Source organism: Physcomitrium patens, chromosome 19 (assembly GCF_059467195.1).
Source record: "Physcomitrium patens ecotype Gransden chromosome 19, ASM5946719v1, whole genome shotgun sequence".
Taxonomy (NCBI): Eukaryota; Viridiplantae; Streptophyta; class Bryopsida; order Funariales; family Funariaceae; genus Physcomitrium; species Physcomitrium patens.
This window is the reverse complement of record NC_143428.1, coordinates 8419241-8432041: the sequence shown is the minus strand read 5'-3', so window position 1 is coordinate 8432041 and position 12801 is coordinate 8419241. Positions and strand designations below refer to the sequence as shown.

At 37.9% G+C, this 12801-nt stretch overlaps 1 protein-coding gene across 7 annotated transcripts; it reads right to left on the bottom strand.

The window, feature by feature from the left end:
- Positions 1–619: 619 nt before the first annotated feature.
- Positions 620–12162, bottom strand: LOC112295902 (uncharacterized). 7 transcript variants are annotated; one of them, XM_073528838.2, is made up of 29 exons: positions 11538–12160; positions 10853–11378; positions 10488–10606; positions 10204–10368; positions 9974–10045; positions 9762–9812; positions 9573–9656; positions 9322–9384; positions 8981–9019; positions 8076–8177; positions 7861–7929; positions 7691–7753; positions 7474–7518; positions 7252–7305; positions 6861–6926; positions 6220–6549; positions 6032–6099; positions 5732–5885; positions 5158–5202; positions 4946–5070; positions 4665–4734; positions 4332–4399; positions 4005–4131; positions 3627–3740; positions 3018–3325; positions 2667–2867; positions 2291–2334; positions 1861–2092; positions 620–1686 (listed from the first exon to the last, which is right to left on the bottom strand). In XM_073528838.2, the coding sequence occupies exons 2-29, from the start codon at positions 11268–11270 to the stop codon at positions 1560–1562; spliced, it is 3423 nt and encodes a 1140-aa protein (XP_073384939.1). In that variant the 5' UTR covers positions 11271–11378; positions 11538–12160; the 3' UTR covers positions 620–1559. The 7 variants fall into 7 exon arrangements, 6 of the variants coding, with proteins under 6 accessions (XP_073384939.1, XP_073384938.1, XP_073384942.1 ...); XM_073528837.2 differs by having other exon boundaries at positions 11576–12159; XM_073528841.2 differs by having other exon boundaries at positions 1948–2092; positions 11576–12159.
- Positions 12163–12801: the final 639 nt, after the last annotated feature.

Sequence of the window (12801 nt, the reverse complement as noted above, 5' to 3'; positions counted from 1 at the left end):
TGGATTTAGGAAAAATAAAATTCTATCTGAGACCAAAAATCCTCAAAATAGAAGATGGACTATAGATGCATCAACAAAGGTGCACCATTCAAACATTAGAAAAGTTTGGCATAATCAATTATAAATCTTTAAACATTCCTATAAATCCAAGGCTAATACTCTCAATCAATATGAACTCACCAAAGTATGACCTTTATTAATATCAAGCTTTCGTTGGAATCTTATATTGAATTACAATAATGTAATATAATATTAAATTTACAATTGGTTATTATTCCAAATTTGTTATTACTCTTCAACAAGCATATTTGGACATATCAAAACAAGTCTTATGTTCATTAAAATATATATTAAATCATGGCATTTTGTTTCTTAAACACAACATTCTAGATTTCTCTACTTTTGCACATGCAAATTATAAGAAGAATAAAGATATCATACACTCAATAAGTGGTATTGTGTATAAAATTGGAATTGCTGCTATTGGTGCTTTAAACCATTTACAATCTAATATGTAACAATTTATTGCCAAGGTTGAATATAAAGTCACCTTTGATGTTGCAAGCAATATTAAGTACTTCAAAGAATAATATAAGAATTGGACATAACAACCAATAAATCTACTAAAAATTTTAGTAATAATAAATCAAGCATAAAGATGATTTATAGCTCAATTATGCACAAAAATACAAAGCACATTGATATTCATTATCATTTTGTTCAAGACACAAGGACACGTTGATATTCAATACATATTAACACATGGAGAAGTAGATTTCTTGACCAAACTCAAACTCTAAGAATCTCACAAAGTAGCTGAATTGAGAGAGAAATTAGGCATCTTGCTTATGCCTACTACAAGCTGACTACTTCCAAGAATCTCACAAAATAGCTGAATTGAGAGAGAAATTAGGCATCTTGCTTATGCCTACTACAAGCTGACTACTTCTAGACAAAAATTCTTGCCTTTTACAAAAGTTAGAGGGAGCTGTTGGATCTATGGCAAAGCTGTTGTAGTAGTGAGAGGGAGAGCCCGAGAGGGAGTGTTGTTACTAAATACTGTCTCTCTTGAGGATCAGGATGCCTAATCCTGATTCTGCCTAGAGTAGAGTATCGACTTGGTCAACAATAACGGTGCTGGGAGGCGCCGCTTCGGCTCAGCCTTCCGGCTAATCTGAATGCTATATCACTCATTGTATGGAATGTTATCGTCATTAATTAGAAACTACAATTGAAGCGTTACTGAGAATTTTGCTATTAATGGAATGAATGGTTGGTGACCATGGATTGTGAAACAGGCTAAGGCAAGAAGCAATTCATCACCTTTGGGTACACGTCTCTCTACACATCTGGAAATTTCCTTCACAAGCAAGTCCGATGTTCCTCGACTTGTTGTGTCATACTGTCTGTTTCTGCATCCTAAGCTGGAAAGAGGACTGTTTGTACATTGGCGAACAGTTGAGTTACATTTAGATTTTCCACAGTTTCGTACCTTAATTAAGAGTCCCTGAAATTCAAAAAAACGTGTATGATTTAGGCAGTCAAATTAAGAAAAAAAATTATAAGCTAATAATCTCATCAATTTCAGAAGTCAATTCCTTGAAAATCTTGTTTTCTTCAAGCTCACTACCCTCGTCACTCTCATCACTCTCATTGTTCTCCGCTTCTTCCTCTGCGTTCTCTTGTCTGGCACCAGTTTTGTCAAAGTCGTCAAACACCCTCATTAAAAACGTAACCTCCAAAAGTAAGAAGATGGTGAAGATTACCTCTGCTGAATCTACAGGAATAAATATGTTGATAATTTCACAGGTTGTGACTGATGATATTACAAAACAAATTTTGAATTACTGGAAAGGATACGATGAGCATTCATTCTTCTCAAAGGATTCATCCTGGTCAATAGAAGCCGATTTAGGAGGAGGAGGTTTCTCAGAGTTAGCAATGCACCCATTGTTTTCACTTGAATTTGCTGTAAACGACTTGGGACTAGTTTGTGGGAGAGTTGATTTGTAGGAGTAGGATGCCATAGTTGACTTTGATTGATGCAGATCCAATATTTCCTTTGGAGGTGATAAGTCGCGAACAAAAGAGTCTGCAATTAGGATTCAAATTCAACAAATTATTGCCTAGAAGAATTCTGCTAGATCTCTTGTTTAGTTAGATAATTGCTTAGATTTTACCATGCGTAATATGAAATGGATCGTTGCATGGAAATCCGTAATCAAATACACGGGAATCACAGCTATTGAATACATTCACAGGAAACAATGGGGAGGGCATCCTGCTTTACCTCTTGACGCGGACACAACCTTGTGGTCATCAATTTTAACGCGTCTGTCAAAGGCACCATTTCAGACCGATGTCAAGTGCGACTTTTACATAAGCTAATATCAAGTGATTTCTCTGTAAGCTACGGCATGTGCCTACAAAGTACCGTGCTCAGGTTGTCACTGAAATTACATCTTCAACATAAATTCCTCTCAATTTGAACGGAAAATCTTATGCCGAGGGATCTTACTGTATTTTGCACAAGATTCTGTTCCTTAGTCAAGAGGATTACTCTATCCCACAAAAGCACGACAATATCTGGAACAAAAATAGAGAGATCTGTAGGGGAAAATTTTTCGTCTCTTTGTACACATTCAGGTGTTTAGATATTCACTTACGTGTGCTTTACGCTCACTGGGACTGCGTCCTCATCACTTTCCCAATCACCTAATCCGGGTGCCTCTTCTACTTCTTCCCCTACTTCAGACTGCCGAGCGGTGTCAGTGGTTTCAGATGTAGATCTTTTGTGTTGTGCTTGTGTTAACGACTCCTGTTTGTTGTAGGTGATATTTACTTGGTTTTGCTTCCATGAAAAAGCTCTGATCATTAAATACCAATCTAGAATTAGTATGTACAGCGGTGTTAAGAGCATTCGTGAGTAGATCACACAGCCACACATATAATGTTTATCGCTCTTGATTCACTCAGAGAACTCTTCGAGTGAGTTTAGAGAATTTTACAGAAATCACCTGGAAATATCTTTCGTAAGACCATAGGATGGAGATCCAGGGCCACATACTTTTGATAAAATTGATTTCTTAACGCGATCGACAGCTTGATTCTTATATGGAAATGTTGTCTCTGGTACATCACTACTTCGTGGACTATCACCAATATTACTGCTTTGCACACTACATTGTTCGCTGCTTCTCATGAGACTCGTGGCCCCAGACATCCGTTCAGCTAATCCGTTATCTTTCTTGTTTAACTCAGAGTCGGATTCGTCGCTTTTTTGAGATTGGTGGCTTCGGCTTGAATTGTAATTACTCTTACCAGACTGCTCAAATCAAAGGAACCACGTTACTTGAATCCCTTGCCCCTCGTTTTCAATTGTTGCCGTTTGGCAGTGAAGATTCTATCATCAGTTGACAATTAGAGAAGGCTTTAAAAGATCGTTCAACAATCTGATGAACTTTCTTACAAAATGAACACAAATAGTTGTATCACTCAGGAGGCAATCTTATGAAAGAGAGTGTGTCATATGTAGACACCTAGCATCTTTGTTTCCAATAATAGCAAAGAGCTATGTTTACTTTTGTATAAACACTTGACTGAACATAGGTTATAAATTTGCAAACCTCGCCTTCACTCTCATCAGATGCATTAGTATCACTGAAGTGATCAGATCCAGAAGCCGTGGTGACGTCGAATTGCGACTCAATTATTTCCATGTCACGATCATGTACAGCTCTCTGCAACCCACACCAAAACGTTTGAAGGATAGATCATTCGTCACGTTAGTTGGTTCTCTAACAAGGCCAACTTTTGAGTTCCAATATCAAGATAAGAACGAAGACGCATCATAAATTTTTACAATAGTTCGAAGTCGAAAGCTGTGGTAGCAGAAGACAACAAATGCATACAGAGACTCGGATCAGATTTTCATCATGCATGGTACGCTTTAATATTCAGCTGAAGCTTCCAGTGCTTAAGTAGAACCTTTCACATTCGCTTACCTGCATATGCCAGAGAATAGCGCCTCTCTCATACTCCATTACTTTTCGCTCATCACCATGAATTTGAGACATACGCATTGATCGCTGCTTATCCAGTGCGCTAGAAATTGAGTTGTAAGTAGTATCACTGCAAAAATGCGAGGCATCGCAAGAAAAGTGCACTTAAAACAATCTTCACCACGTGGTTTGTTCGAAGGTACGAATTAGTGGAAAAACACCGCAAAAGAGTAACTGAAACTAAAAACTACAATATCATAAGCTCACAATGAAGGGAAGAAAAGTAGCACTCAAACCACAGGTGAAGTTAATGCTTTGAAGTGTGCATACCTGATGCCATTCGTGTTTGATGGTATTCCAAATTTTTTCAGCTCCTCACGAAGTTGGCCATCAAATTCCTACGTGGAAAATCATGAATACTGGACGTGTGAGGAAATGTTACGTTCAATCTACAGAATTGCTGTATACAACACATCGAAATCAAAACTCAGGGACGAGCATGACAGTAGAAAACAAGACGAAAGCGCTAATCCTCTAAACCAGAATTTTTCAATGATTGTGTGCTATATCAAAATCATAAGTCATATGTGTCGCCCCATGCACAATAAGCTAATGAAATGTGAACTGGTAGGAAATGAGACAATTTAAAGAACTGATGTGTACATTTGCAATCTCCTCGTGCACTTTTTCAAACGCTGTCTCTGGATGTGGATACTTTGCCACTGCATATGGCCTGCAAAATTAATATGATAATATGCTTATGAAAATTTCTATACTAGAATCAATTGGTTGCACAATGGAGAATCCGTGGATGTTTAGATTCATGAAAACGTAGGGCTCAATTCTCCTTTGAACAAGATTGGTTGCAATCAAGTTATATGATTCAATGGAATACAAAAGGAATTAAAGGGTCATGAATATGGAAGTCGGATTCAGAAACTTACAAAGTAGGGATGGGAATATAGGGATGCTCACTCAACCACTTCTGCTTTTCTGGAATTGGTATAGTAGGCTTATCTTCTCCAACTTCAATGGCAGCAACCTCAGAAATTTCTTGGATTCTTTTAACCTGCGTAAAAGAAAATTGCAGTGCACTACTTAGATCAGAAAGAAACTTGCTTTAACTTTACATTTTTCAATTATGGTATTTTCTCACCTTTTCCTCTTCGTCTATTGTGGTGTGTTCCTCAACTTCATTATCCTGTATTCCACATACATGCCACGAATGATATACATTGCACAAGGCCTTGAAAATTTTGCGGCAATAAAATCTAGAGAACTTCAAATTTAGAGGGATGTTTTCTATCAGACAGCAGGTAGAAATGCTTATGAAATCAACCCAATTTTAACCATAAATGCAAACTCAGATTGGAAATTTCACGAAATTATTAAGATCCTCATTCTTGTCAATCACTGATTTTGGACAGAGCTGATGGCAATAAATCCATCAACCTTGTCTAGTATGAAGAATAAACAAGAGCAGACTGGTCCAAAATCTTGATATCTGTCTCCATTAGGAAGCTCAGGAGTCGATTTTAAATTCGATTTTGATTACTGGAGTTAAACCCCAGGAGAATTTTTTCATTTCAAGACATTGACATGAAACGAGTAGAAGGATGAAATGAGGTACTTGAACATACACGAGATTACTTACATGGCAAAAGGATATTGTTAGAAGAGTGATTACCCAAATACAGTTGGAAAAGATTATTATGATGTCAACCACTTACACTTTCAGATGGAGTTTCTGATTTATGCGGGGAAGAATATTGTATTGCCCGCTTATAACGTCTTGCGCGTTCGTTACAATTTCGCTCTTTCTTCTTTTTCTCCACTCTCTCCAACAATTCCTTAGCTACGAGCTGTTTGACAACTTTCTGGCTCCTACAGTAATTGTTGTCTCAGCTACAGGTGCCACAATTTTGATATAGTGCTATCTCTGTCTATGTCTTTGTGGACAAGGAATGACCAAGTTGAGCAATCAGCAACTTCCAAAGACACAATTTATTTACAATTCCTCTGGAGTATACCTTTTCTGCTTGTGTGGAGCATCCATCTCTTGAACTGCTTTTGAGATTTCATCTCCCGCTGGCTCACCCTGCAAAAACGTCAGCCTAGAATGAGAAGTGAATTTTAAATGAGAAGCTTTGTTTAGACATCGATTAAACCCCTGTGATGAAGTAGAATTCGAATTTCAAGGAAAGTGGAGATAGCAAACCCTTGCAACTGCTATTGTAGTCTTCGGCTTAAAGATTAAAGGCTTCCTTTCCCTCTCTGGAGAAGTCTCATACTTAATTTTCTGAGTTGAAAAACGTGGTGTTCGTTGGACAGGTGATGTAGAATGTCTGTAAGGTTCGTGTTCAGGAGGAGATTTCTGTTCTTTTGAATCTTCATCATGATTGGCACGGGCCGTCTTCACCTGTCTCCAAGCTGTAGGACGGGCTAGGGCTATAAGTGCTTGACACTTAGGTTCTCTTGTCCAGTGCACCCTTGGAGACGGTGCGCTCCGTCTCTCTTTTAAAGGTGGCGCTATTGGTTCCTTTTCAATCTACACACAAAATCTCAATCACCCTCCCGTGTCACAAACAGAAGGTTGTACAAGTCCATTCAGTGAATAGCCCATCAAGTTTGCATTAATGTACGTTTGGTGATTAAAACGTAATTGAATTTCCTTTGAGAGAACAATGCCACATTCAGAGATTGAGTATAGCTGGGTTTATCCATGAAATGACCACTTAAACAAACCACGCAGTGTTCGTTAACTCGACACTGTCAAGATGCGCAATTTTATAAGGGGTTAGAAATGTGAAGCTCCAAAATTCAATCAGTAAGTTTGTGCCCAGTGACTTCAGATGTTACCGCCACATTGTTCACCTTTGACATGGTTCTTTTCAGGTATTGATTTTCTTCACGCAAATTTTCTAACTGCAAAGTTGCACAAATCCAAGACGAGAGTAGCGGAAGAGTTTCATTAATCGCTTGAGGTTGACATGTAAATTCAAGTCGTTTTGAAAAGGAATTAATAGACTTCAACTTTCAATCAATTGAACAATCAAGTGTTAAAGACAGAAAGATCCAACTCAGCTGTGCCACACAGTTATACAACTTAGTGGAAAAATATCATGTCCACAGAATATTATAAGAATCAATTGCAAGATTTAGTGATCTGGTCCGTTCAGCATAATGCCGATCATCCACTGGTTGCGACGGCCCTTAGGATTTCCAAAACAATTCTTGACATGAGCATTGCCTGAGTCTTCAATGTGTAGTCACTCTGCTGTTTTGTCGATTGTATTGCAGAAATCTGGTTGTTGTTGAGAAAAAACTGTCAAGGTCTACAATAAAAAAAATTGCGTGCACTAATTACTATTAAATTTTTAGATGCGCAATTTTTCACTGCCACTATGACACGTCAAGAAGGTTGCCAAAGAAGAAAACACACATGTCACGATATTGAGTTATGGATTCTTACTTTAGCGTATGCCACATTTAGCTCCTCCAGTAGCCTTGAATTCTCCTGTATTCGTCACATTAAATCAGTTCCTAAGATTAGCCAAATTAGCCACCATGATGACCAATTCCACGTATGATCATGTACAAGCTCAATCAATTTCACTTCTAATGATTGATACTGTAGCAGACATTAGCACGCGAGTGAGCAGGCTGAGCAGGTGTGTCGCAAGAATCACCTGACCCAGGGTTTCTAATTGGTGCTCCAACCCCATAAATTTGCCTTCTGAATCATATATTTTCTGGTGAACACAAATATCCCTTGAGTATACTGCATCATCATTAAGTCAGTTAATGAAATGCTAATGAAGGGATTAGAAAGAATTGACTTCGGGAATCATAAAAATACCTCTTGGTCAGGAATATTATCTTTGTCCTTCGATTTTGTCACAGAATAGTGATTTCCAAGTCGAGCGTTCTGAAAAATTTAACCCACTCAGACAAATTGCTATCTTTAAGTTAAGACCAATTAACGACACTTTTATTTTAAATTACTCTAAAAACATGTATTAGAGAATTGAAAACAATCGGGCAACTAGAGTACATTGGATTAAGGAAACATACGTGAGGTGGAGAAAGTATTTGCGCTTGAAGAACCTCAAGTCGGGTTTGAACTTCATGCAGTTGATTGTTACTTTCCCTTAATTCTGCTTGCAATGACTGAACCTGCAATATATCTGAATATTTTAGATTTCAGGAAACAGATAACCCAGTTCACTACTTTTCTAGATGATTATTCACAGAATCCCGGCTTCGACTTTGCATAAATATGTGTGGAATCGTTCAGCTCAGAGCACTCGATGAGGCCCCACTGCGACCGATTTCGCAGAAAAGGTACACACCTCGTACTCTGACCTTTTAACATCATCCGCCCGTCATTCATGCTTGTCGACAGAGATGGATGCCGGTTAGTTGCGTCAGATTTTGTGGGCAGCTCAATGACGGGCGGCCAACCGATTGTTGGGCTGCCCTAAAATATTAACAGAAGAGGTTCAGGGTTTTGGATTAAAAAAAAAAAAAAAAAAAAAAAAAAAAACTCACTATTATTATCATCATCATCATTTTTTAAACGTTTAGGATTTATTAAAATGTTTTCGTACAGGGAGACATTTGGATTTTCCGTTCATCCAGTACCAGGTACCAGCTTGGTACCTATTCCTCTACAGCCCGCTGCGAGCCTGTTGGAATATTTAGTATGTTGAGGGTGTGCGGAGGCAGGTAGTCTACCAAGCACCATACAATTTTTTGGGAGGTTATAGGCTTGTTAAAAAATTTCATGCTCAATCACTGAGCAGTTCACAATCATTGCTTGTTAAGTTTCTTATGACGAAGGTAAATGTGAACAAGGTTCAACCAGGTCCAATGAGTGTGCTTTACCGGAAATATCGCGACGATTTTTATGGTTTACTATTTAAAGCACTAGCAAGTAACCATGATAGTGAAAATGGGATTCAATTGCATTAAAATACCTGTAAATTGGAAGTAGTTGCTGCTTTTTGCAAATCTGCCTGTGAATGCGCAACTTCTGTAGCGTTAGCAAGCTAATTTAACAATCTCACAACGACATATGCTTGTATGCGCAAGGATGCAGTCAGAGGGACAGGATTCAAAAATTAGCTTCTCAAACTTTTTATAGCATAAATAATCACATATATCTATATTATATCGTATGTCACTGTCTCAGTCAATCACGAAAGTTGGAAGCTGACATCTTCCCATATTTATATTCTTGGTATCATCATGATCGGATTAGAGGAATTTTTATTCATGACGATGCACGGAATAATATTAGAGAGATGGGTACATCAACCTGGTATCTCTCACGAAGTTCTAAGATTTCTGTATGTACAGCTAAGTTTGTCTCTGCCTTCATCTGTATCCAAAAATAATATTCTTGGTTAAAGTCATGTGAATGTCGATTGACTTAAGCCATTCACAAGTGAATAAGTAAAACTCCTGGTATGTTTCTCAATAAGAAAAGGTAGAATCAAAAGACCTCACACGTGCGAGCTCAAGTTTTGTGAAAGTAAAGAAGGGTATGTGCACTTGTGCTATATTGACCTCTTCAGCCTTGGAAATCATAGCCAAAATCTTCTCTTCGGTCACCTCTTGGGGCTTTGGATGTCTCCTTGCAACGTGCATATCCTGCACGAACAATTTTCATGTCATGTGCGTCTCAAAATCTAGATTTCCAACACTTCCGTTTTTAGACAAAGGGTTAGTAAAGAACTTTTGTTGAGGGGCTCTTACAAGGTAGTGAGAGGATTCAAATATCTTCTCACATAATGGACAATGCCGTACCTGCAACAAAATCTGATCGATGATTTCCCCTTGCACAATCCTTCATAAGCATAAACTAAGTGAAGAATTTGTAATAAACATGAACCATTGTGAAGTGAATCCAAATGAATCAAATCAAAAGAAGAATACAACAAGCAGATGTACATGAATTTTTAACTTACTTGAGGCTGGCTAAGCTTAGAGTCCTGAGACTTTCTCTGAACTTCCAGCATAATTTCACTCATTTTCAAACTCTGCAATCTCGCACAGAATGATCAATGCGTCGTTTAAAACCGGTGGACAGAGAAATTACGAAATAAAACGTTTATTCTGATGGCAGTCCGTTGAAAAATCGATACAAGGAACGAACACATCATCCTGAGTAGTATTCTGATTATGAACGTCTAAACACCTTCTTGACTTTTTTCAATTCGTTTCGAGTTTTCAACAGGACATGCTTTTGCCACAAGAAACGTTGTCGAATCTTTTCGTGTTTCTGTTGCATGTTTGCCCCAGCCCGAAGAAGCTCACTTTTATGTTCCGCCAACAACTCTTGAACATGGAGCAGATATTCTACCTGTACAGCTCTAGTCCACTGAATCAGTCCCGACCGTTAAAAAATACATACAGGCGAGGATATTTTAATCTAAGGCCGAAGGAAAAAGTCGATTGTAAACGACTTGGGATGAATTGTACCATTAATTGTGCAAGGCGGAAGATCTTGACGAAGTTAGCTTCCGTGAAATTGCGTACATCCTCTCCCCGAATGTCGCTAAATGCGATAGTGTCCAGGACCATCTCCAACGTGTCGATGTCTGGACCATCCATGTAGAAGTAAATTATTGTTAGCCTGGTGTGATAGCGTCGCGCATCCTAGATATGCTGACCAGTAAACAACCAAAACCTCGGCCGTCAGTCTATCCACCAAGACCTAAATCAAAATGGAAATAGAGCTGATAATTTTAAATTCCGAAAACTAAAATGGATCGAGTAGCCTCAACAATTAAAGCGTAATTTTACTACCAGATAGGACATCTAATCAGCAGGCTGCCTGTTCATACCAACTTCACGAATTACGCGATTGACGTCAATGGTGTGCAAAGTGCGCCAGTCAATTCTTGCATGACGCTTCTGGAACACAAACGTGTCACCTCTGGTGCCAGCCGACAGATTCTCCTGCTCTGAGGTATTGTTGATCATATTCTTTCGTGGCGTTTTCGGCTTCTGTAGGTCCTTGATAAATCGCTCCTCGTCACGGTCGAAAGCATCAGTCGAGTATCCAGTTGAAGAGGCCATGACCAAGAGCGGGTCATCACCGCATCTTGAGCACATCATTGCATCGGGCGGCGACCTTAAGTCCACGTTGTCGCTGCTCATAGAGAGGACTTTCTTGGGTGGTGTATAGCAGGGAGTGCGCCGCCTCCATGATGCAATCGGTACTTTCCCTCCCGTCTTCCGTATCCGAAACTTTCGCTCCATAACCTGGTCACTCGGAGCTGATAATACTCTCCACTCTACGCTCCTTCTCTCATCATATCCTTCACGTCCTTACATACGAATTCAACGTTGAAGCTTCTCAAATTCCACCTACAAGAGCAGCAAACAACTCAAAAATTGCATCAATCCTCGAGTGTCCAAACTCAGACACTCACTAGGACTGTAGAGTCTGTACAAGCTCCAGAACGAGGTTCCACATCACGATAAAACACCAATGCAAGGCTAATGGAACGTAATGAAGATGCGAACCAGCAGACGAAGCCAATTGTGAGACTCGGTGCTAGCACCTGGCGATGAAAAACCCTAGATATGTTGCATGGTCCTGGAGAAGGGAACCAACACAGCAGTTGTATTTCATGCACAATTTTCCGCGAACCTCACGATGCGATGACACCGAGATGAAGAGGCGCTTGGATGCGCACACAAGGGCAAAACCCTAGACGACACTGAGCGCGAATGGAAACGATGGCTCCCCTGCTGCATGCACTCATGCACCTCATGCAGCTGGAGCAGCGCCTGCGAGCTGTGTTTAAACACTGTTGTAACATGAGGATTAGCTTGAATTTGACTTATCTACATATTTCCTTATTACTTAGCAATTGATAGATGTGGTTACGATGACGGGAACACGCACTGGAGTGTTACAAACGAAAGTAAAATTCACTGTATAAGCACAGAGTGGAAAAAACTACCTATGAACAATGACACAAAAAGAGAGAATAATTGATTGGATAGAGAATCAAAGTTGGTGTCAGTTATTGTGCATTTGAGTAAAAGTAGAAAGGTTAAATGAAAAGTGAACAACACAAAGTACACAGCATTTGTCGGACATATTTTTTTTATTACATCAGAAAACTTGATGATTGTTTCTTTTGTAATGATTTTATAAAATTGTAAATTTGAACTCTAATTTTTTTTTAAACTAAAAAAAAAAACTGAGATTCAACACTAAAATATTTGTGTGGTCGCATTTCATGTATATTCAGTTACAAGTATTTTGTAGTTACACGTGTTTTTCTTTTTCTTCTTATATATATATATTTTTTATTTTTATTTTATTTTTATTTTGGTAATTGTGCATTGTATTCTACTTTATTTTGTTTAAGTTTTGAGTAGTCTTGATATTTTTTTATGAATTGTAAATTATTATGATATTGTATGTCATTATCAATCAAAAACATGTTCTAACAAATTACTTCCAAAGCAAAAAAAAACGTCTCTAATACTAGTGAAAATTATCATTAAAATGAAATATATATATATATATATATATATATATATATATGATATTTAATTTTAAAATATTTTATGGAAACTAAAAGATAATTAAAAAATATAATAAAAAATACAACATTAAGTACATGAAAAATTATGATATCAATGATACATAAAATATTTTTTAAATTATTTTATTCTAAATTATAATATTCTAAATTATTGAAAATAAAAAAATAAAAAAAATTAAACTCACCTCAAACCAATATAAACTTTTAGTTTTTTCAAATCTCTAAAT